The 26,501-nt window shown below is 42.2% G+C and overlaps 1 protein-coding gene across 1 annotated transcript; it reads right to left on the reverse strand.

Moving 5' to 3' along the window:
• Positions 1-6,872: 6,872 nt before the first annotated feature.
• Positions 6,873-19,666, reverse strand: CCNL1 (cyclin L1). Its single transcript, XM_081863472.1, has 11 exons — positions 19,249-19,666; positions 18,803-18,877; positions 18,390-18,499; positions 12,525-12,645; positions 12,152-12,216; positions 10,435-10,534; positions 10,224-10,328; positions 9,537-9,678; positions 8,704-8,815; positions 8,504-8,602; positions 6,873-7,647 (listed from the first exon to the last, which is right to left on the reverse strand). The coding sequence occupies exons 1-11, from the start codon at positions 19,522-19,524 to the stop codon at positions 7,299-7,301; spliced, it is 1,554 nt and encodes a 517-aa protein (XP_081719598.1). The 5' UTR covers positions 19,525-19,666; the 3' UTR covers positions 6,873-7,298.
• Positions 19,667-26,501: the final 6,835 nt, after the last annotated feature.

The raw sequence follows: 26,501 nt of genomic DNA on the forward strand, positions 1-26,501 counted from the left end.
TGTGCAAAGAAGCTGGTGAACCAAAACAATAACGGAAAAGAACATTACGAAGTGATCGCCCTGAACTTCCCTATCCCCACCCCAAACACGCAGAACTTTGAAAATGCTTGTTTAGAAAGAAGCCAGTGTTCTAAGCAACATCCTCTTAAAACCTTTGTGTCCTAGTGACATGGTGGCACCTCAGCCCAGGATCCCTCTGCGTACCTTTCTCAAAAGTACATGATGTGACCTGCTGCCACATCACATACCGCTACCGGCAAAGAGCGAGCCCTGTGCCTTGAGCTACATCTTTCCTGCAACGGAGCAAGAGTAAGCTGTTTCATTAACTGGCACTGCTACCATTTCAGCCTTGAACTCTGATCATGTTTCTTGCTTGTCTCAGCAGAGGATAGAGGATACGTGAGCCTGCCTGGGAACTGTGAAACTTGCATTTATTGCTCTGGCCACTTTTGTGCCAGGGACTGGCAGGGCGCTTGACGAGGGTGCGCCAGGGGAAGGGGGCCTGGGGTCTGACTCGGGAGAGGGGTGCAGTGGTTTGTGTGGGCCTGTGCCAGTCAGGGGGCAAGAATCAGAGGCGGGGAAGCTTCAGAGCTGAAGGAAGAGGAGGAGAGGCAGGCCAGGCAAATGAAAGGCCGGGTGCTTCCCCATGCTCTCCTGCACCACTGGCTCCCAGGACCAGGAGAGGAGTGAAGCAGGAAGAGCAGAGGAGGCTTCAGTGCAGGCGTAGTCTCCAGCTACATGCATGCAGGCCACTGGGGAAAGGTACATCAACTGGTGGAGGGGAACTGTGTTATTTCTGTCAGTGAAGGTGCTGTGTGCATTTCTTTGGCTGGGAAGTACCATTCTGCCACTAGCATGTGGCCCTCAGGCGGTTCCTGGAAAGGTTTGCGGCCCTTGAGCTGCAATGTTCAAGAGAGCTGGGAAATGCAAATTACGCTTGCCAAGTGATCTTATGTATAGTCTCCTGGTGGTCTTGTTTGCTGAAGCTACAGCTGTTCTCCCTCCAGCATATGTCAGAGAGGAGGTCATTTCGATTTCCATCAAGTTGTTGGTCAGGGTAACCCCTACTCCACTTAGCTTCTCTTGCTAAATGTTCTTTGGCTTTCTGCATCTGCAATAGAGGGAGTGTGATGACTGTCACCTCTCACATTGACTATGCACAAAGATTATACAGATTACGAGGCCCCTCCACTCAGGACTCCTGGCAAGGCATGACTTCACTAGATGACTTGAGTTTCTGGGAACTTGCCAAGCCACTGGCTGCAGCTGCAATTACCAGCGTGAAGCTGTGAATTCTCTTGCTCAGCCATATTGTGTTACAGGAGGGCAAAGCCTGTTTGTCGGTGTCAAGCCATTTAAGGTTGCCCTTATTTCACTGTCAAGACAGCAGGCTGTCCAAAGCATTTTTTTTTTAAAAAAAGAGAGTTTAAAATACTAGTTCAGTTCATACAAAATATGAATTGAAATTGAAGGGTTTTTTTAAAAAAATACTGATAAATTATGGTTGCATAAATTTGACCATTCACCATTCACCATCATTCAGGTGTCTGGTTCAGAGACAGGTGTTCAGCAAACCGACAAGTCTTGAGAATGGGGATTCTCAAGATGGAGCCCCAGAGTATAGAGACTGCTGCTTTGCTTTCCCTTCTATTGAAAAAAATGCCAAACTAAATGAAGCTGTTCCATCCATCTGGGGCACACAATGGCCCACTTGGGATGCAATGCTAACCCAGAGCTCAGTGTGACCTGTAAGATGCTTCTGATCCTGTATTTCTGTATGATAATACTCCTAAGACCTTTCTCCCTCTCTGGGAGAGGTAAGAACCCGGAGGTTGGACCCTCCGTTTCAGACACATTAGCAAACCAGCTGCCATTATAAAAATATAATCACTTGATGGATCAAAACAGCACTTGGCTCGTCACAATAGCTACCCAGAGGCTTTTGGAAAGCACACTGGCTAATGGAGTGTTACAAGTGGCACGTAAGAGCAATTGATATACAGTATATTGTAAGAGCTAAAGCCATGGTTTTCCCAGTAGTGATGTATGGAAGTGAGAGCTGGACCATAAAGAAGGCTGACCGCCAAAGAACTGATGCGTTTGAATTATGGTGCTGGAGGAGACTCTTGAGAGTCCCATGGACTGCAAGAAGATCAAACCGATCCATTCTTAAGGAAATCAGCCCTGAGTGCTCACTGGAAGGACAGATCCTGAAGCTGAGGCTCCAATACTTTGGCCACCTCATGAGAAGAGAAGGCTCCCTGGAAAAGACCCTGATGTTGGGAAAGATGGAGAGCACAAGGAGAAGGGGAGGACAGAGGACGAGATGGTTGGACAGTGTTCTCGAAGCAACCAGCATGAGTTTGACCAAACTGTGGGAGGCAGTGCAAGACAGGAGTGCCTGGCGTGCTCTGGTCCATGGGGTCACGAAGAGTCGGACACGACTAAACGACTAAACAACAACAACAACATATTGTAAGAGAGACTTCTCTTTGAGAGCAGACAAATCAAAGACACACTTCAAAGCACTACTGGTTTCAATGGGCCAAAAGTATGCACATGCCAAAATCTCAATGAAATCAACAGTAACACAAGAGTGCTTTTAAGGATGGGAAGTTGTCCTGGGAGGATGACATATTGAAGACCTCCCTCACCCCCCAGAGATACTTATGGTTGTAGCAGCATAATCTTCCATGGGTGTCTCTCCTCCACTGCTGGTGTTCCTACAGCAGTGAAGGAGGTGGGGGGGGGGGACAACAACATGCCAATAGTGAATGATGGGAAGCTTTGGGTCAGCCTTGGACAAGGGAAGGAAACAGCATCGGTCCTGGAGTAGGCATACTATTTCCTCAGCAGCTGCTCCTCAGCCAGTGAAAATTTGGCAGGCTGTGAGAAGCAGCCGAGGCTACACGCCTCTGCTCACCTGCTGTGCAAGATTGTGCTTCCAGGTAGTATTGGCCTTTCAGCTGAGAATCTTCAAGCAAGGAAACCAGAGGCCTTCCTTCTGGGTATTGTTGGCCAGAAGGTGTTAAAGAAGGATAGAACATTTTTTATGTATGCAACAACGGCAGCAAGGATTCTCATCGCAAAAAACTGGAAAACTCAAGATCTACCCACACTGGAAGAGTGGCAGATGCAACTGATGGACTATATGCAACTGGCCGAGATGACCGGCAGAATCCGAGACCTGGGAGAAGAGAAGATGGAGGAAGACTGGGAGAAATTCAAGAAGTATCTACAAAAACATTGTAATTTGGTTGAATGTTAAGAAGGATGCTAGATTATAAAAAATTGGCCACCATTAAACTAGATTTAAATTTGATGATAAGTGAGACTAAAGAAAATATAAAAATTTTTTGGAAGAAGTGCTAGATTATATTTGAATGAGTGGACATGAGATTGTAAACAAGTTGATAATTTGTTTGGAAAAAAATTTTAACGATGTAAATGGGAGCGGGAGACGCGAGGGAGTCCAAAGAAGTGATGAAATTGTTGTAAAAGAAGTAAGATTGTTTATTATGTGTGCATTTATATTTAAAAACCTTAATAAATATTTATAATTAAAAAAAAAGAGAATCTTCAAGCAAGGCAGGAAAACAGCAATCTGTAGAAAGCCCAAGCCTCCTCGATAAAATTGCCGCCATCTGTATGCTCCTACTTTTTGATAGCTCTAGCACAAGGGTCAGCAAGGTACAGTGGTGCCCCGCAAGACGAACGCCTCGCAAGACGGAAAACCCGCTAGACGAAAGGGTTTTCCGTTTTGGAGGCGCTTCGCAAAACGAATTTCCCTATGGGCTTGCTTCGCAAGACGAAATGTCTTGCGAGTTCCTGCGGGTTTTCCCCTCCCCCCCCTTTCTAAGCCGCTTATCAGCTGATCTGCTAAAAGCCGCTAAACCGCTAAGCTGTCAATGGGCTTGCTTCGCAAGACGAAAAAACCGCTATACGAAGAGCCTCACGGAACGGATTAATTTCGTCTTGTGAGGCACCACTGTATATCTTGCCTGGGCCGGATCGGTCCCATGGAGATCCCTTTGTGGATCTCCACGTGTGCCTGCAATTTCCGGCACCGCGGAAGCGAGTACCTATACTGCGCTGGTTTAGTGCAGTACACGAGCAGGTCGCTCGGTTCAGGGGTGGCTTGTGGGCCGGTCAAACAACCTCTGTGGGTCGCTTCTGACCCATGGGCCTTAGGTTGCTGACCCCTGCTCTAGCATATGCAGCTCTCGATGTAAAAATCATTTTTTAAACATTCTTCAAGTTATTGTGGACCATCATCAGAAATCCCGATTCCTATTAATAAACACTGTCATCTAGTGGCAAATAGGTGTACCAAGAGCTGTGCTTTGACTGTGCTTGACTGCCAGTCGTCAAAGTTGATATCAGAGACGCAGGCTGGGGTCAAGTAAATTAATACTTGGATAGCACCTTGCAGTCCTCCCTGCAATTAAAACTCTGAATGCAAAATGTGCTTTTAGCTCTCGGAGCTCATCAAGCAAGGCTTTGCTATGTTTCTGAGGTCAAAAGGAATTTGCGATGTGAGCTGAGCTTGCAAAAGCCATGATCATATGAGAACTTGGTCTTTTTCCAGTTGAGGTCAGTTGTTATAAAGAATTCAGTGTCTAAATAGCAGGCTATATTAAATCTATCTTCAAAGATGATACCACAGGTCAAGGTTCATGGGACAAAGGGTGCAATCCAACTCCTATAATCAATGGGAGTCATACATTGCTTTCAGCAATACAACCAGCAGTGGCAGAGAATGCAAGGTGGTGGCAGCTAGGAAGTTACCAGGACATCTGTCTAGCCCTCTTTCCAACCCTAGGAGTAGTGTGTCACCTAGTTTCCTGCAGATGTTCTGGGCTCAAACTTAAGCATAACCTGCTCCCAAATGTGAAAGCAGCACATGCCATCTTATAGGTAACATCCACACTGTCTACTTAAAGTTTGTGTGGCTGACATCAAATAATCCTGGGAATTTGTCTCATAAAGCTGCAAGTCCCAGTACCCTTAAACAGTAGTTGCCAGGATATGTGCTTTAAATGTATGGCATGGATGTGACCATAATCAATGAATGTACCTGGGGCTACTGATTTCAGTCTAAAAAGGGTGTGTGTGTGTGTGCATGATAAACTCACACCAGGCAGTCAGCTTCTCAGATCACTTATGATTCCAAGGTTACTCAGGACAGGACATTGCCATCTCTATGCTATTTCCTGACCTTCCTCAGTGATAACCATCAATATCCTTCATTTAGCCATCCCTAGTACTTCAGATGGGCCATGAATTGCAACCAATGCACTCATTTTGTACAATTGCAGCAGTTTAGAATGCTTGTATGTACCGTATTTTTTGCTCTATAAGACTCACTTTTTCCCTCCTAAAAAGTAAGGGGAAATGTGTGTGCGTCTTATGGAGCGAATGCAGGCTGTGCATCTATCACACTGCGCAACGATCCCTCTTGCTGTTCTGGCTTCTGAGATTCAGAATATATATTTTTTTCTTGTTTCCCTCCTCCCAAAACTGGTGCGTCTTATAGAGCGAAAAATACGGTATACACCAAACCTCAAAATTACTTTTTGGGGACAATTTCAAGAGGACACCATTGGAAATATTTACACCAAGGTCAGTCTAATCCAGGCTTCCTCAAACTTGGCCCTCCAGATGTTTTGAGACTACAATTCCCATCATCCCAGACCACTGGTCCCGCTAGCTTGGGATCATGGGAGTTGCAGGCCAAAAACATCTGGAGGGCCGAGTTTGAGGAAGCCTGGTCTAATCACATGGTTAAAGCAGACTACTTTTTGGATGGAAAGCAACCCTCGAGCATTATTGTAAATAAGGCAACAGAATTCAAAGCCTAGCCTCCTAACATCCAGGCCTGTATTTTTCTTTTTGCGTGGCTTTAAAGTTATGATACAGGGTTCAGAGCAGGATTCATGGGCCACAAACATTAAACAAGAAAATGCTAGGACTTTTTCTGAGCAGTGATAAATGCAAAATTAAATAAAGTCCTCCAGCAGCTGAGGTTGAATTCAAAAGTCTAAGTGGCATTCCAAATAGGGGCTTTAAAGGAAATGCAGTGGTCTGCCAAGAACAAAATCAGAACGAGCTGGCGTAGTCAAAATAATTTGTTAGTGTGCCATCTCTATTCCAGTTGGACAGTGTTATCCTTATTGTCTCTACACATAAGCCACATCCCATCAAAACTTCTAAGCCACATCCCATCAAATTCTACATATAAATTCCTGTACAAGCTGGGAAGGGTAGCATGTTTACAGGTCACCATTAGGAACATTTTTTTGTGGCAGAAAAGGACGTAAGACATGAGGAATAAGATACAGGGGGTCCTCTTCCTGCTACCGAAAGGCTCTCTGAAAGTTAAAGCTCAGGGCAGCTACAATAGATCCACAGTATTTGTTCCAGGAGAGATAACATATTATGGCCATCCTCTTCTCCTAGTCATGAAAAACCAAGAATTAAAAATATTGTAATATTATTGCACTTCCTATTACTAGCACAACAGCTTTTTCAGTTTGTATTTAAGCTGCAATGATGACTGGCTGTAGTCCTTTTTATTACTGCAATTGAGCAGCAAGCTTGCAAAACACTAATATGAAGTTTAAGTAGGGATGAGGAGGAAAGGAAATATTTACTGGCCATTTACATGCACGAAAGTCTAGTGACTAGTTCCACCCAACTCACTCCTTGAATTATACTCTGAAAAATAATCAAGCCATGCTACTTGTAAAACATCAAGCTCCAGTGAAGCAGATTTGTGTCTGTGTTACCAAGCATTAAAGAGTTAAAGCAATTTGGTATGAAAAAAGCCACATTTTGATGATTTAATGAGGTATTCAACAGAGTAGTTTAAAAAAAAAAAAAAGAACAGTTGGTATATTTTATTTCTTGTAAAAAGGTTTTCACACATGCAGACTAAAACCAGTGTAAGAAAGTATTCACCATTATTTTAAACAAATAACTATACTTAAATAGAAATGTCTGCAGTATGTGTGTATAAAAATAAGGTACATTTGTACAGAAACAAATTCTCCAGTTTTCATATTGATACAACTCTAACACATACAATTTAACCTGATCATTGTTTTAAATCAGTTTGATACTGCTAAGGTATTTTATGTGCAAAAATTCAACACCCCCTTTTTTTTTTAAAAAAGTCCTACTTATTGAAGGTGTTGGGCTTCAAATCAAATCCTAATTTGACTTCTTTTCAAGTTTCAAACAGTCCCGCACATGGTATAATATGCAAGTGTAACTAAAGGACAGTTCAGTCTGCCCCGTCAGCGCCTGTGTCTGCTGTGTCCTGAGCGACTGCCACTGTGGTGCTTTCCTTTATGCGACCTTTCAAAGGAGCGAGATCTCTCTCGCCTGTCCCTGTGGTGTCCTCGCTCGTGCCTGTGTTTCTTGGTAACATCTGTGTGGTCCCTGGATTTGCTCTGAGAACGGGAGCGAGACTTTTTCCTTTTGTGACCGTGTCTATTTGCACCTTTCAACTCTTCTCTGCTGTGCTTGGGTTTTAAATGTGGTGATCCATGATTATGATGCCTCCGAGGACTGCCGCTGTGACTACGTGATCTGCTTCTGGATCTTGAGCTGTAGGTTCCAGAGAGACTCCGTCTATTGTTGTAACTTAAAATGCAAAACAGCACAGTATTTAAACTTGCACAGCATACAAATTGTCTATTGCTTACGCAACGTGAAACAGCATCTACATCTAATCAATTTGACACTATATGGTCTTTTGTTCCTAATTTTCACGAATAGCTCTCTTGAGAGGTCACCTCCTACTACTTGTGCTGGGTTTTTGGAGGGGCTGTATCTTGTTACTGTTTCTTAATTGTACTATTTGCAAAATAAAAATTAAACTTGTCCCAATACACAAATTATCTATTGCCTACAGTATGTGAAACAGCACCCCACCTCATTACTAAAGAAAACCGTATCAGACACCTGAGATTCTCTCTCACTCATATCTGTATCTGTCTACAATATATAAAAATTGCTTTCAAATTTTAACAGACGGGATTTCTTAGGTGCAAGAATGTGTTATTGCATCTGTCCACTTGGGAGAATCCCAGGGCTACATAAACTCCCATAAATGTTATTTCATGCAGTATTTCTTCAGTTAAGTAGGGTGACAAAATTTAGTTTACTGGCACAGCAGTGGCTAGGTCGCATGTACCAAATCCACAAAAGATAATCTTGCTTTTATTGCATATTTAAGCTGAAACACTGTGGTGATATTTATTATTTCATTTCAGTGTTCCAAGAGCTTATAAGTTGCCAACTTTTGATGTTTAATCATAAAAGTTACTCAAACAGCTTTAGTAACTTTGTATGTTGTCTCAAAGCAGAAGGTGTGATATTTTCACATTAGAAGCCTTTAACTGCTCTTTATTTTCATGTTACTAAGCTTCCCTTCAGAAAAATATAGGAGAAGGAAAGCATATTTTAAGTTATATTTAACCATTATTTAAATACTCACTGTCTCCTTGGGGAATGGGATCTGGACCGGGACTTTGTTCTTGACTTTGATCTGCTAGCACTTCTGCTGCTTCTACTTCTTTTGCTCTCTTTTCTCATACTGGATTAAAACAGTAAGCATCATATCAATTTACAAATGCATATAACGACATACAACTTAGAATGAAGTGAATAAATCATATTTTACAGACGGCTACCTACCCATTGTAAGGGCTCTTGGAAACCACTTGTCTGTCTTCTGGTTCTTTTTTGATAATTTTTGCATTGATGCACAACGGAGATTTCTCTTCCGCTTTCATTTCCCTTGGAGAGCCTATTAATTGAAATAACTTATGGTAAGAATGTTGAAGAAACAGAACTCTTGACGTTATACTTTATAGTGAATTTGCTAATGTAAGTTTCTACAAATGGCATCAAACAAGGTTCTGATCACACGACAGATTTACATTTAATTTCTTACTCCTATAAGATTTCACATTCCCCCTATTTTCTTTCTAACGTAGTTTTAATTCATTTTCATCTTTAAAATGATTAGCACAGGTATCTTACCACATGTGCATGACTGTATATATGTGTGGTGCCAGTAAATAATTCAATAAATCAAGTTAAACTCTTAAGAATGGCACAAAAAGAGCAGAAAAAGAGCTAGCAATCCCATGACAGTTTTTGCACAGACTCTTGAGGCCTGTGGAGTGCTGAGAATTTGAAAAAGGAGGTTTGGTGGGAGCAGCTGTGGTGTTTAGTGGAGTCCTCTGGTAATGAGGAAGACAGTCACCATTCATGCCAGTTTGGCAAGTACTGCTGCCTTTTAAAAGGGGTTTCCAAAGGTTTATAGGGTGTTTCCCCACTATATTTCCCATATCCACGCAGTACCTGGAAACCTAACCCCATGTAAGTGGGGAGATGCCTGTATATAAAGGCTGTAATATTTGCTCAGTCAGACATTCAGGGACTCCTAATTCTGCTCCGATTTTTCTTTTAAGAATTAAGTAAGTAGACGCAGAATCAAGTGGACATTGTTACAAAAAACTTACAGGGCTTGGAAGCAGGTGAAAAGCCTCCCAACGTGGAAAGGGCAGGCGTTCCATCCGGATTTAATCCTTTTGCTTTTAGTTTAGCTTCTTGAAGTGCCATTTTTCTCTTTTCAACTTCCTTATCAAGTAATTCATAGTTAGGCTGCAAGGAGAACCAGAGTGGGCATATAAACACACACATGTATCTCTTTGATTTTTAGCAAAGTATCTTATTTAATTTTTTATTCCACCCTTCCTTTCGACTGTGGCCAAAGAGGCACACAAAATAAAATACAAGTTTTAAAAAGCAATTAAAATACTAAACCTTGTCAGTTGCCAAAATGGAGCTTAAAATTAAATTACTTTATGACAGCATGCTAGCAACTTCCATGCAGCACAGAATCCTGGAATTTATACAACTTAGCAATTGCATCAGGGTTGCTTGAATTTGCTCCCAGGAATACACAGCTTCTGTTCCAGGCTGTTCAGACCCTCCTCTAATGGCTGAGTTTGGAAGCAAAACAGAGCCTCTCAAAAGCATAGCACACACTCCTACACACTTGATGTGGGTGAAGGCTTCTAGATATAAATTTTAAAATATTTCTGTGTAAGAAATTGCAACACTCCCCCCCCCAAAACTCCCTAAAAGAGCACATCTTTAGGATGTATGTAGTACATTTCACCCCACCTGCAAGTACAGACAGTTACCTTCTTTCTCGTATACAACTTAAGTGTTGTTAAACATATCTCTTGAATTTCTTCTTCAGTAGTTCCAAAAAGCAAAAACCAATGGGGACGGTTAGGCAAAGGAATCTGGAGGAGAAATTATTACAAAAGCAGGTCAGAATCTGAAACTAGACAATTTTATTTGAGATTGTTGAGATAAAGGTATGAATGAAAACAGAAGACAAATTCTTACCTGTAGAGCTCTAGCTGCAAGGTAGATACAAGCACATGCTATTGTCTCTGGTTGAAATCGAACAAATACATTGGTTCTGAGGCTGTCGTTCATGTAATTCCTGAAAAATATGAATGTGAATTTGTTCCAAGTTCTAAGGCCTATTATGAAATCAAAAACATGAAGTTGGAGACTCAATCTACTTTATTATTTTTTCTTCACCTTCATACTATTAATTTAGATTCCAAAACGTCAAAATAAGTCTTAAAGACAAAATGCCTCAAATGCCCCAGGATCATTCCAACATACAGGCTCTTGTCATCTCTCTAGAACTCAGGAAAGTACAAGCTGAGTTTTATTTTGAGTTCAATCTTTATCACCACAAGTCCTCACTATGCAAGTCGTCACTATGGCTTTACATACTATTATGTAACTCATGATTATTCTATGAAGTGTCCATCAACTAAGATTTAACTCTAAAATCATCTGTTCACATGACCACTTTAAAAAAGTCTAACTACATATTTAAATTGTTAATTCATTCTTTTGTCAAACAAATCAGTATGTTTTATTTAGTGCTAACAGCTACAATAGCTAAATGCATCTCCTATGATACAATGTAAAAACAAGATCTACAGGATATGTACTTCATTTCATAAAATTTATATACCAATTTAGCATCATTTTATTTTTGTAAACGGTTAAGCACTTGTGCATTCCAATTATGTCATGGGAATGATTTAAGTACGTGCTTAACACTTCTACTAAAAACAGTGGGATGTGACTGGAACTTGCTAAATCATTTTTATCAGCTGTTTCCATGGACTTTTAACGGCCCATGTGCAGAGAGGCTGCAAAGACTTTACAAAGTGAATGACATCTATACAGATGAGATACAAATATAAACTATAAAAACTCTGTGAAGTCAAGTTCTAACAAATTAAAAACATTCTTAATCACTGAAAATGTTGGTACTCAAAATTGTTATTTCAGAATTTAGTAATAAACTTTTGCTTCTGAACATAAGGGCGAGACCTCCAAACATGCCAACTAATCTACTGTGGATGTTTGCTGGTTGCGAAAAATATGCTCAATACACAAAACAGTAAATAGTTAGGCATGTGCTAGTCCCTCTGCATGCACAACCCACCGCCAAAAAACCCCCAACCACTAGAATCCAAATTGAGACAAAACTGGAAAAGCAGTTAATTAGGAATCTGTGCTACAGCTAGACTTTACCATTTATGCTGACAGGTCATGTCATAACTAGAATAACTAGGAAAACAAATACACATTTCATATGTATGTTGAACAGATACTTCTAGAATCAGATATACAAATCCTTTTGACACCCGGACAGAACTAGAAGATGCTGCCAGATGGATATGGACCACTTCAGTAAATCTTGGCTGAGAGCTTGCACTGCACTGGCTGGAGAGAGAGGCAGCCAATCAGGCCATCCTCAGGTCATGAGCTGTGGTGCAGAGGGCAGAGTTCTATGACTTACCATCAGAGGCTACCCTTTAATCAAAGAGTAGAAAAAAGAACAAAGTTAAATTGAGTTCTCCAAGAAAATGTGCTATGAAAGCCACGAAAATAGTAGGCAGAAAACAAGCAACGACACACATTTCACAAAGCGTTTACAAACTTACAGTTCATTCTTTGGTATATTGGACACCAAGCTTGTTTTTTTTCTGCTACTATTTTCCTGGCTAAGAGAGAGAAGAGAAAAACTTACCAGGCTGTTTGGACGAGTGTTTGATTACGTTCACATTCTAAGACTTGTAAGTACATAACAATGATCTGAGAGAAGAAGAAAAACAAAAAGGTAATTAAAACACCATTTAAATGTTAAGGAACATCCATCTTGAACATAAAGCAAGGCAAACTTAAGTCTTAAATCTCATAATCTATCAACCCCCATTTCTGATGAAAATTCAAAATTCCACTCCCCCTAACCTTAGCTTACAATTAGGAGTTTTACCCTCTTCCTAGAAACAGGCATGTGTTCTTGAGTTATACAGGTTGTCATGTCTAGGAATTGTTTACCTTTCCTGTCACCATCAAGACATTTTCGCAGTTCAATATTGAAGAAACTTTCGTGTACTCACCTTATGTGGATGCTTGACATGAACACAAAATCCCAATTCCTTCAGCACCCTCCTTTCTGCTTTGATTACTTGATTTTTGGTGTTTATGTAGTTCTGATCAAGTATCAATGGGCTTGGAGTCCTACAGTTTGTAAGAAATAGAGTCAAAACGGTTTTCTATATCGAAGACAACGGCTTTTCTGTTTTCCCTTCCAACCAACTAATGGCAACAGAAACCAGATTCTAAACTCCTGCAAACAAGTTTTAGCTTTAATCTTGTGCTGTCCAAGTTAACTAATTCAGTACAACTATGTTAACTTTAAAAAGTTTTCCTATTAACATTCAGAATTTCACATTCAAAAACATTTCACTTCACATAAGAGAGATGATATACAAGGCTAAATTCCAAGTAATTCCTAGTGATGTCTTTTGGGAAGATTCCACTCTGAAAAGGAGCATAGTGGTGAATTCATCATTCAAATTGCCACTATAGTTTCAACATCTGTAAAAATAAATGTGTTACGCATGGGAAATAAAACAAAGTTATGCTTCAGTCATTTATCTTTATCACAGAATAATCTAGATTTCTTAAATTGTACGTAGACTTATTTTTTAAAATGTACTAACAAACAAAAAATGAATACTATGCTATAGTAAGGAGAACTATGTTATCAGAAAGCCCTAAACGGACTTGGCCCTGTATACCTAAAGGAACGTCTCCACCTCCACCGGTCAGCCGAGACACTGAGGTCCAGTTCAGAGGGCCTTCTGGTGGTTTCCTCACTACAAGAAGTGAAGTTACAAGGAACCAGGCAGAGGGCCTTCTCAGTAGTGGCACCCGCCCTGTCCAATGCCCTCCCATCATGTCACACAGATAAACAACTACACGACTTTCAGAAGACATCTGAAGGCAGCCCTGTATCAGCAGGTTTTTAATGTTTGATGTTTCGTTATGTTTCTTATATTCTTATATATTTCCCTAGGGTGGCTAGGGAAAACCAGTCAAGATGTGTAGGGTATAAGCAATAAATTATTATTATGATGAACATATTCCCTACCTCTAAATCCCTTTAATCATCTGTTTTATCTTGTATCTATGTCACAAATCACTAAGAAAGCACATAACCTAGTTTGTTAATACAGTTGAGGCAACATTATACCGTTCTCCATTAGTTAAATTTAAAATATCTTGCAAGGAGCAAGTTAAAAATATTTTACTGTGGCATTATTATGGAGTCTTCTACAAGCATCTTTATGTATAAATAATTTATATTAGTTATGGATAGCCTTAAAACAAAGTCTCTTCTCATTAGTTATGTACTATCTACAAGCAATATAATGCCTTTCTATGTAAAGATGCACACAGAATACTATTTTAATATTAAAATATTTTAGCTTGCTTGTGTGCAGTGTGTGTGTATTCCCCTACCTTCATTTCCATTGTTTTCCATGTTGAGATTGTAAACATTTTCAGGTAGTGATGTGTCCTCTTATAGTCTAAAGCACCATGCACAGGGATTGAACTATATACACAATCAGTACTATTTACTGCATTTTACAATGTTTGACATTCAGCAAACAGACTGAAGATTATGGGGCTTTTTTTAGGAGGTGTTTCGAATCCTTTTATGTATAAGAATCATAAACTGCCTACAGCACATCATCTGAATTCTGCCCCTGCATTTAACTAGAACAGGGATAAAAGCAATTCAAACTGCATTCTTTAGCTGTTTATGGTAGAATGACACTTCATTCATGAAAACTTGATAGTGAGGTTGCACTATATATTTCCTAGATTATCCTGATCCAAAAACCAAATGCACATTACTGCACTGAAGACAGCCTAGCTTCACCAAATTATTTGGTAGTGCAACAGAACTAACCTAGGCAAAACAGCCTGTAAGATTCTGTGCACTGATATAATTTTACCTTGTGCTCAACATAGAAAACCTTAAGAAATCTGTATATTAGCACTTGTGAAAGATGCTTCATAACATACAGGTATTTCCTGTTTCCACTTCTTGTTGGTATACTGCCCAAGGTTAATTCAAATATTTGTAAGGCAGAGTGTTGATGCACTATATACTTCTCAGAGGAATGTTCATTATCACGCACACCCTGTTCCAAATGTAACTCTCAGTCATCTTGCTGTTACAGACCAGCACAGCTACCTTATCCACAACTTAATGCAAGTTACTAAATGTCTCAAAGCGCATATTTGCAATATCAGCCCTACTAAACTGTTTCTGAGAGAGAAATATACCTTTTTAACTTCACAAATTAATTTACTTCTAATTTAGGTGCAAATCTAATTAGACTTGGCAACTTGTTAACCTGAATACCCATATTTTATGAAAAAGTAGTTGGGAGGGGGAATAGATGCCACCTTATAGAGCCAAAAAAAGATTATAGAAACTGTCTCAAAATACCGGATTAGCTGTCTACCAAAAATTTTTAGATCTTGTATTTATTGCGATAGCATGTCAATTATTGGGCTTAGAGTCCTGGGTTGTGGTCATTACATTTTTGCATTTTAACTACATACCAAACTCCTGTTCGGCTCTATGCAACCTGTCCAGTTAAATCAAGTAAGCCCACAGACTGCCAAGTGGCTAGCTATCCTACATTTCTACGCTGGGCAGGGAAGAGGGGAAGTCCCCCTCTCTGCACCTACTATGAAAATGCAGGTTACTAGCATCTTGGGAGACTACTTTTAAGAATGCCCTCAGCTGGCAAAAGGACAGGCAGAGTGACAGGCTTCCTTTCCTTGGCATATGCAAATTTTATGCAGTTGTGTGTAGAGTTCACCGTAGCATTAACAATAAGAACGCAAAAAGGGTGCTTTCGTATCAAACCAAGAATTACATCAGCTATGCTTAAATATTAGGCACTGAAAACAGCCATGGCACTGCATAAATTTAGAGTTGTGTTAAAAAGTGTAATTATTACAATTTTAAAGGGACAAGAACATGATTCTCTGAAGCATAATACCCTGAGGAAAAAACTTTCCCACAAATTTCACTCCACTGCTTCAGCGCTGGAATAATGGCTCAACAAGGGGAAGCACTTCTTACTAAGATGGCAGTAGGCATCTTATCAGAGTTACACGTGCATATCAAATCAAAGTCCGACTTTAGAGTTCAACAGAGGTTACTCCCAATTAATTTCATTCTCACTTGTGAGACTTGCTTCCATGCACACGATTGGGATCAAGCAGCAAGTCTGCAAGGTAACTAACTTTTAACATTCCTTGTATAAATGTATCCAGATGTTACATTGAACAGCCCATCAACATTCATGTATATTTGCAGATATGGCATGAGTTATGATGACACTCTTTCAAATTCTGCCTAAAAGGATGTCAGGTTAAGGATCTAAGCCCCAACCTGTGAAATACTAAAGAAGTGTGACTTGACCCACTAGGAATGCAGTAATATGTACAAGCAAAGAGAAAATTATATTTGTCATGTTTTCAATGCTGTTGGTTTGTTGGCATAGCCTTCGATACAAATTATGTGACAGCTCCGATGCATGCACAAATGTTGTGCTAATTCCAAATGCTTCACATTAACAGTATGTACTGTTGACAAAAATCCAACCATTCATGTCTGCTGACAATTGACTTTTGTAGCAGCTTTCCCAGCCTTACTACCAAAGATCCCTTTTTAACTGGAGATGCTGAGAATTACTCCAGGCAAGCAAAGCCAAATGAGATGTTGCTCCTCCCAGTAAAAAAATCCCATGTGCAGAGAGCTTAAAATATTGATTTTTTTAGTGCACACCTGCCTATGATTGCAATGCTTATTACTTTTAAAGTATTTATTTCCCCCAGTTGTTACAAAACTGTACATCAATCATATAGAATGTGCACAAAATTTACTAATTGTGAATAACCTTGGTAGCAGCAAAAGCACTTTGGTTTACTAAATGCTATTTATGTTCTTAAACAAAAATGTGTGTGCTTGTGGCAGTCAGTGCTATACAACATCAACCACTTTTTGCATTCCAAAGTAAAAACTTTTCTAATGAGTCTTTTTCCAGCAAGTACTAGATTTTAGTAACAAATACTACAATTGTACTTGAGTGAACTACATTAAAGGTGAAGATTTCATTAAATACACAAAATAAAGCATTGAAATGTGACAGACAAACTATTAAGCACAGCATACCTAAATTTGCTAGTTAAAATTCTAACATTTGGCTAATTTCCAAAAACCTGGACAGCAAAGATGAAAGCTTAAAACAAGATACAGGAGTTCTTCCAAATGGTTCACCAACGGCCAACCTGTCAGTTCCCCGATTCCAGTGACCTATTCTCAGAGCACTGGCTTCTCCTTGGGGATTTTCCATACGTCACTCACTGTTGCCATGACGACAGCTTCATCTCTATGAACCACTCCACATCACCCAGGCTTTGGTAAATGTAGCTGGTCGCTGTATAGTCGGTTGCAAGGGAAAAAAGAGCTAAAGTTAATAACATGTACAACTGATTTGTTTGTAAAACTGTAACACGCACAGAATAATGCTTTCATCCCATTTTAAAAAACGAGCCTGCATGCCAAAAATGTAAGATTTCTTATAGACTTGACTTGCTCCAGACTTTTCACAGTATTTGTTTTTAAGTTAGCTAAAAATGAATCAAGTAAAGTACATCTGCTTGAGTAAGACATCAGCACCCAACATGACATGCCAGGTTTTTTATGGGAAGACTTCTTTTTTAAAGAATTATGTTTTTCATCTACCCGCCATGCTACTTTTCAAATCCTGGCCGGACAATAAATATTTATATTATTAATTAATTATAACTTCACTTGAAATCTAGACAGTGAGGGAGAAAGTCTTAGGTGCAACTGTTTCATTCAAATGAAGCTGAATATTCTTTTTAAAATAAAAAAGATTTGAAAAGAAAGTATATTAGTACATGTGCACGTTACCTGTGTATAAACTAAATCTACCTTTCTGAAAAATAACTTGTTTTGCCCAGGTATGCTTTTAAGCGGTAAGACAAATATTTGTATGTTGTTTTTAGGATGCCTCAGTATCCCACAAGATTTGGCAAAGAAAAATAAGCTCTTAAAAATGTCCCTAAGTAGTGAGGATATCATTGATATCAAGGCTATACGTATTTACTAATTAATCAAGAGACAGCTTCAGAAAAAAAAATATTCAAGATAGTCTGCAAGTTTTCCTATGTTTAATCTTTCCTTACTCCTTTATATTTAAAGCTTTACAAACCCACAAATAGGGACAGCTCTACAACAATCACAAAAGCACACACAAAATTGAGACTCATCTGATGTATAGACAATCATGCTGAATGACAAGTGTTGTTCCTGTAATTCTAGATGCACATTGCTTCCAGGATTCCTTTGTTTATATCGTGAAGATACCATTAAAACAGGTATATGCTGTAAACCAAACCAAGCTGTCAACTTTCCCAACAAAACCACTACTATAAACGTAAATAGGGTAAACTTCAGTCTTCTGCTAAGAGCTTGAGAGACAATTATACACTCTCTACTACAGTAAACATGGACAGTGGTCCAACAAGACCCAATATACATTTTCAGTAGAGTTAACATGTAATAAAAGATAACTACAAGTTTCCACTACAAAACAAAAAAGCAAAGCAAAACAAATCAAACAATACTAGCTCAGACCTGACTTCATCCAGCTCATCAAGATCCAGAGTTAAGAGATACTTCAATCCACTAAGTCACACTAACACACAAAATCAACAAAATTCAAGCCTATGTCAGCTGTTTATCACCTTCAACCTGATCAAGCCAACCTACCCAAGCAGAACCTCTACAGCCTTTGGACTACATTACAGTGGGACAGTGTACAGTGGTACGTTGTGTATACCAAAAGCGGAGCTGATCTTACCTTTTAGCTCTTAACTGGCGCAAGTGATGGGAAACATTGATCACATCTCTTATGCGACGAGGCGCTTCTTCAATTTTGGAAGCAAGATTGATGCAGGCCATCGCAACAATCTGAAAAAGAAGCTCATTGCCGTGAGAAACTTGTTTTCCCCAGGAGTTCATACACAACACATTATAAACACAGCTAGGAGCTAACCCTAATGGGAGATACCCCAAAGAGACATCCACCCAAGCCAGAAACAGTGCTGTGGAGACTCCTTGCCTGAGGCAAAAGAGTGGAGTCAAGATGAACAATCCTAGCTGAAAACACTCACTCCATACGTTTGAATGGCCTTCAGTACCTCTTGCTCCCTCCCCAAAAAACCACAACCAACGAAAACATTAAGCCTGCCTACACCCACCAAAAAAACTCACCTCGAAGCTGTGCTTGACGAACGACTTGGAATAAAAGAAGCGGTGAAACAACACCTGCCCGGTCGCCATCGCCACCTGCGAAGACAATCCCCCGGCGGGGAAGAGACAGGAAGATAAGCCATGTTAGTAACAGGCGAAGCGCGCATGCGCGGAGGCCAGCTAACGCCTCCCACCCTCCCTTTTCCGGAAGCGGCATCGGCGCCGGGCCTGTCAAGCAGGCCGAGGTCGCCAATCCGCCGCCATCTTGTGTCCAGCGCCCTCCTTTCCCCTCACGGAGCCCCGTCTCGGGTCAGCGCGGGCGGGAGAAGAGAAGAGGCGCCCTTAGGGGGCGGCGGCGGCGGCCTCCCTGCCCTCACTCTCCTTCCCCTGCCCACAAAGCCGAGGCCGAGGCCTTGGGCTCCGCGGTAGGCCCCGTCGGAGGCAGCCCCCCCTCCCCCGGCGCTGACCTGCGGCAGGCGGAGCATGATGCCGGCGGCCTGGATGAGCTCGCAGCCCAGGATGCGCAGGTCCGTCTCGCTCTGGAGGTCCAGCCCGTCCTGCATGGAGGGCGTCGGCGAGAGCCGCTCCTCGGGGATGAGCGAGTGGTCGATAGTCAGCGACACCTCCGAGTACAGGCGGTCCCCGATGAGGATCCCCGCGGGGGGAGCCGAGGAGGACGCGGCCGGGGCGAGCGAGGCGCCTGAGGCGGCCGGGGAAGGATGCGTCCCGCTGGAGGAGGCCATGGCGAACGACCGCGACCAACACGCCCGCCTCGACGACCGCACCCGGAGCCGGCCACGCACGGAATAACGCGTTTGCGCCCGGCGCCCGATGACGCAGCGCGGAGCGGGGCGCCCTGGGAAAAAAGAGTCCCTCCCGCGCTGACGTCAGGCGAGCGGCACGTTCTTCGCGCGTGAACTCGCCTGCGCGAGACGGGGAGGGGAGGGGAGGGGAGGGGACGGGACGGTGAGCTCGAGCTGCAAAGAGGCGCTTGGAAAGCTATTTCAGGCCTGCGATTTCAGGGCGTCAGAATACAGTTTCGGAAAATGTTCCTTGATGTTACAAAAAAATTACGAACAGCTGCTAGTTGGCAGTCCACCTCCTCCTGCAAGTAGGAAACGTAGCATTTCAGGGATGTTTTAGCTCAGCCTGTCACTGCTCTGCTATGTTTCTACTTGCAAGGAGATATATATATATAGAGATATCTATCTATCTATCTATCTATCTATCTATCTATCTATCTATCTATCTATCTCTATATCTCCTTGCAAGTAGAAACATAGCAGAGCAGTGACAGGCTGAGCTAAAACATCCCTGAAATGCTACGTTTCCTACTTGCAGGAGGAGGTGGACTGCCAACTCTATATATATATATACACGGGAAGACACCCGAGGACACCAAAACCTGCATTCCTGTACCCGTGAAAATCTACGAAAGCATATATATATATATATATATATATATACACACACACACACATATATATATATATATATACACACATACACATACATACATATATATATATACACACACACACACACACACATATATATATATATATATACACACACATACATACATATACACACACACACACACACACACACACACAGAGTGGCGTAGCGTGGGTTGTCTGCACCCGGGGCAAGGCAAGTAATTTGCGCCCCCTAACCCGTGGATTTGTGCCCCCTAACCCCCAGATGTTGCGCCCGGTGCGGCCGGCCCCCCCTGCACCCCCCACGCTACGCCACTGTGTGTGTGTGTGTGTGTGTGTGTGTGTGTATATATATATACGAAAGCAAATATATATATATATATATATATATTTGCTTTCGTAGATTTTCACGGGTACAGGAATGCAGGTTTTGGTGTCCTCGGGTGTCTTCCCGTGTAAAAGTTGGGGTGTCTAGGCGACGTTTCGACGAGGTCTCACTCGTCATCTTCAGGCTGGTGCTTTCGGCTTCTTGTTACTGGAACAGAGCAGGATCTCAGTGTTTGAGTTCCTATAAATACTGTAGAGGGGGTGTGGTGTATAGCCTTCAATGTTCTGGGCAGAGAGGAAGTTCCCAGGCTAGTGTGCCTTTTCTTCTTTTGTTCCTTAATTACTTGAGAGATATCTTGAGTGATTTCTTGAGTGATATCCTGAGTACCACTTAGGTGGGTCATTAGGTGTGGATTAGTTGTTAAAGTCTTTGTGTCTTGACCTCTTGAACTTTGTGAAGAGTTTTCCTGAGAAGATGGCTGTACTGTACTTAGTTGTGCTCTGGCTTGGCTTCGTGTATAGGGGCGAGCACACCCCCTCTACAGTATTTATAGGAACTCAAACACTGAGATCCTGCTCTGTTCCAGTAACAAGAAGCCGAAAGCACCAGCCTGAAGATGACGAGTGAGACCTCGTCGAAACGTCGCCTAGACACCCCAACTTTTACACGGGAAGACACCCGAGGACACCAAAACCTGCATATATATATATAATTGCCATAGGAGCATGAACATAGCCAACGAGGGGGACAGCTGCCCCTCCTATAAATCAATACAAATCTGAGCTGTCCCCACCCCACAAAAATCCTGGATACGCCCATGCATAGGATCCAACGGCCTTCCATAAAGTATTTTATGGGAAGTGGATAGGAATTGCCATTTAAATGGTGCATGTGTGCCACATCTTGTGATCAGTTAGGTGGGGAGTGGCTTACCTCCACCCCCCCCCCCAGTTTCCTGGTTGCTCCCCTGTATATTATGCACGTGAACACACAAAGGGAAGCATGAGAAGTATGTTCCCTTTATGTGCTCTTAGAAATAGTTCTGTTCACAGCTCTGCTTGCACCATTCCATGCTGTTGCAAGTTTGGGCAAAGGCCCAAAAGAAGATGGAAGCAGGGCTCGCCCAAGACATTTTGGCACCTGAGGCAAACTACAAGATGGTGTTCTGGTCTGATTCACAGCTGTTTCAAACACCACACTATTCTGCCACAGAAAACTCACATCGTGTATTATACATCTATTCACAAGTGGGTGTTTTTTTAATGCTTTAAAAAGTGCTTTCTGTGTAGGAAATACAGTAATTGTTTGTCCACATTTGTCTCCAAAGAGCTTAAGGCTGTATACATAGTATCTCCCAGTGCCGGATTTACGTATAAGCTAAACAAGCTATTGCTTAGGGCCCCACTCTCTTGGGAGCCCCCTAAAAAATTAAAGGAAAAAAACAACTGGATGTACATTTCCAAAATATAAGATAAAAAACAAATAAAATAAAACCTACATACAGCAACACCTTTTAGGTCCATAAATTACCATATATTCAACAACCCCCCCCCCCGACAATTTCTTGTTGACAAAAGACAGCTAGACATATTCTTGTCTGTCACTCTAACCACTATACCTCACTGCAACATTTACATATGTAACAAAGCATCAGATGAAGAAATCCCATCAAAGTGAAGACAGTTAAGAAGCAACACAGAGTTCTGAGCCAATATGAAGGCCTCTTATCCCAGACATGCTTTTTGAACGCAGGTCAAAATAGTTGCCTTCCCTCTGTTCAGCTGAGTGACTGAGCAAATGTCCCAAACTGCGCTTCATTTTAGGAGGCGAACAAATGCCAGGAGGTGAGACTTCCTTGTCTGCATCATAAGTGCCCTGGCTGGAGTTTCCTGGTAAGCGAGAGAAAGGTGCACTCTGCGTATGCTCAGGAACAGTGTCCAAAACTCCCATTGTTCTAGGCCAGGGTAGGCAACCTAAGGCCCGTGGACCGGGTGCAGCCCAATCACCTTATCAATCTGGCCCGCGGGCAGTCTGGGAATCAGCGTGTTTTACATGAGTAGAATGTGCCCTTTTATTTAAAGTGCATCTCTGGGTTATTTATGGTGCCTGCCTGGTGTCTTTACACGAGTAGAATGTGTGCTTTTATTTAAAATGCACCTCTGGGTTATTTGTGGGGCATAGGAATTTGTTCTCCCCCCCCAAAAAAATATAGTCCGGCCCCCCATAAGGTCTGAGGGACAGTGGACTGCCCCCAGCTGAAAAAGGTTGCTGACCCCTGTTCTAGGTGCATTTTGAGACAGGGAATTCCATTTAATAATAATAATAATAATAATAATAATAATAATAATAATAATAATAATTTATTATTTATACTCTGCCCATCTGGCTGGGTTTCCCCAGCCACTCTGGGTGGCTTCCAACACCAAAATAAATTAACCTATTAAACATTAAAAGCTTCCCTAAACAGCGTGAGCTGCTTCTGAGCTCCGGGTACTGTCCGGCGCATAGCTGTCAACCTTTCTTTTTAAGGGAAATTCGCTTATTCAGATTAGGATTCCTCGTAAGAAAAGGGAAAAGTTGACAGCTATGGTCCCACGCCTAAGATTTCAGATTAATACTGGACCATGTGAAAAATGAACGTAATATTTTAGATGCAGTTTCTTCATTTTCAGCTTTGTGTTCTGGTTATAAAAAAAAGCGCGCCTGGAAGGATGCAAACCCAACAGACTTCCGCTCCATATTTCAGCTGCTGAGTCTCTTCTCTCACTGCTGCGACCTCTTGCAAACTACCCTCCGCCCTCCCCTCGTCCCTCTCCGCCAGTCTCCGCCCTCGCCGGCTTTTCGCAAGAGCTTGGCGCAGCTCGCACGCGCACATGGGAAATTCCCAGCATGCCAGCCGACTTTTCGGAATCGGCACCGTCGTCATTCCGCGGCTTTCTGGTCGGTCTCGTATCCTTCCGCAGCCTCCAGGGCCAGCCGGGACTTCTTTCGGCACAGAGCCGAAGAAGCGGGCAAGGGGGAACGTGCCGTGGTTGACAGGGAAATAATGTGGCAGCAATAGGGCAGGCGCTCGGTTCCCGTTCTCGGGGCACTGCAGACAACTGTGTGCACCTTAGAGGCTTGAGGGACAGCGAGGTCCTTCTCTCCACCCCCCCAAGAGGGGGGGGGGAGCTGCTAAATCAATCAAAATCAATACAAACCAATGCGAATCTGAGGTGCTGAACCCCCCTCCAACAAAAGCTTGCCCTCCCTAAAAAAATACTGGCTTTGCACTTGCAAATCACATTTTTAGGTTGCTGTGCACACAGGAGAGGAAGGGTTGAGGATGCTTTCGCTTAATAATAATAATAAAAATATAATAATTTTATTTATATCCTGCCCTCTCCAGCCAATGCTGGGCTCAGAGCGGCTAACAACAGTAAAAATAACAGAGTTTAGATAAAATCACAATCAATTAATTGAAATACATTCTAAAATCAATTCATTCTGAAATCAATTCAGAATCAAATTAATGGCAACCATTGGGCTAGAGTTCTATGAGGATTACTGAAGGGTGTGATTTGTTTGCGCCCACAACCTCTCCTGAACTTCCAACGAAGTTCAACTTGCGCATGTATGCAGCGTTATAAGAAAAAACTGGCCCTGTAACATGCCGCCCCCGCCCCCCAACTACTATTAGAGGCATGCTAGCTATGGAGGCTTGGTGGCAGCCCCCAGCAGACCTGAGCATTTGCTGGGGCCCAAGGCACCCTGTGAGGCTTGCCTGCTTGCTGCCCAGTGTCTGCTGCCACAGAGCTGACTTCCTGCTCCTCCTTCCACCGCTTGCTGGCACACTTTATCAACGCTGCTGGCAATGTAGTGGGGCAGAAGCCAAGTGGCCACCTGTCTCCCGGCCAGAGGCAACGATGCTGTTGCCGAATAACGCTGTGAACAAGCAGCGGAGTCGGGTCACTGCTGGCTGCCCGACTCCTCACCCTCGCAAACGAGAGGGGAGATTGGCAGCTGCTAGAGCTCCATCAATGGGTCCCAATTGGGTAGCTTGCTCAGCCCCCGCTCCCAAATGTGGAGCCACACCTGTCTAGGATCCTATACATAGCGTATATTTATTACGACTCGCAGCTGCTCTTAGTCGTCTTCACTATAAATTTGCCTAACCTTCTAAAGTCGTTGGCTGCAATCGCCACAACTTGAGGCAGCAGGTCCTAGAGCAGGGGTCAGCAGACCTTTTCAGCAGGGGGCCGGTCCACTGTCCCTCAGACCTTGTGGGGGCCGGACTATAATTTGAAGGGGGGAAAAATGAACAAATTCCTATGCCCCACAAATAACCCAGAGATGCATTTTAAATAAAAGGACACATGCTACTAATGTAAAAACACGCTGATTCCCGGACTGTCTGTGGGCCGGATTTTGAAGGCGATTGGGCCGGCTCCGGCTCCCGGGCCTTAGTTTGCCTGCCCATGTCCTAGTGTTTAAACACACTGTGTTTGAAGAAACAACTTCCTGTTGCCTGTCGCAGATTTCCCACTATTTTTCCTAGGACCCAGGTTCTAGGATTATGAGAAGAGAAAAGCCTTTTATCAGCACTTTCCACGTTATGCTTGACTTTCTACATCTCTGTCATGCCCTCACTTATTTGACTTGTTCTCTAGACTAAAACATCCCAGATGTTGTAAACTTTCCCTGCTCCTGCCCCCTGGTCATTTTGGTCGTCATTTTCTGCACCTTTTCCTGTATTGCAACAGGATGTTTCAGATGCAGGGACTGTGGGATATAAAGCTGTCAGTCAAGTCCGACATTCCAAGAGGACTAACTGCCCTCTATGTGGCAGGCAGTTTAGTCAGTTGGTTGCTGCAAGGAGTGTTAACTGGTAACTGCTCGGATGCAGTCTTCTCTTGACTCACTACTATCTAGTATATAGTTTATCTGTTATGTAACCAAAGCCTGCCTTCAGGAACAACTCTGTAAACCTGAATGAATCTGATAGTAAAGTAGTTTATGTTAATATGATTCAGATTCATGTGTGTTTTCTTTAAGAGGGACAGAAAGGGATTATCAACCAGGAAGGTATAATTGATAGGACTCAAACGAGTTAGCAACCCGCTTGTCGCTGCATAAACTCAAACAGAGGATTGTTTAAACTCCGCTAAATTATATAAACCTTCGCACAGTGACCAAAACTATGGACGTCATTCCACATGTGGCTACGCCATAGATCTGCATAAAAGCATCATGAATTGGGCAGTTTCATTTTCCATTTCCTAACGATCCCTAGCACTGAACATTCCCTTTTCGCAGCTGGTGTCCTCTGAGTTAACATCTTCATGGTTGTTCTCATCTAAGGGTCACATGCGTTTTCTCTTATGACCTTTGGCTGGCTATTATACCCTATTGCCTAGTTCATAGTAGCCAGCATTTTTTGTCAATATCTCCTTATACCTATCACACATACAACCAGTGCTTTTTTACCCTAAAAAAAAAACGTTTAGAGGTACTCTCATTTTCCTACTCATATTGAAAAACCACCCCTCAATGAGTCTGAACTTAGATTCACAAAATGTTTCGGGGCATGTGTCCTCCTGCGTCCCTCCAGAAAAAAAAGCACTGCACCCAACTACCAGTACTGCCTGCAGGCAAATCATTGGACATTTAGCTCTGCAGCACACCAGGTCATGGCCACATCTCTGCTGGCTAACTACCTTCATAATGGCTTTTTAAAAAAATTACCGTATTTTTCGGTGTATGACTAGGTTCCCCCCCTAAAAAATAATGTCAGAAATTAGGGGGCGTCTTATACACAGATAGTGCCAAGGGTGGACTGTGTATTTTTGAGTCCCCCAAAACAGTCTTATACATGGGGGCATCTTATAGATGGAAAAATACGGTAAATTAGGGCTGTTTACTTGGAAATTTGCAACCTGTGAGATAAAAAAAGGGAATGTTGATTCCTCTGGCC

Source organism: Podarcis erhardii (assembly GCF_964252035.2).
Source record: "Podarcis erhardii genome assembly, chromosome: 5".
Taxonomy (NCBI): domain Eukaryota; kingdom Metazoa; phylum Chordata; class Lepidosauria; order Squamata; family Lacertidae; genus Podarcis; species Podarcis erhardii.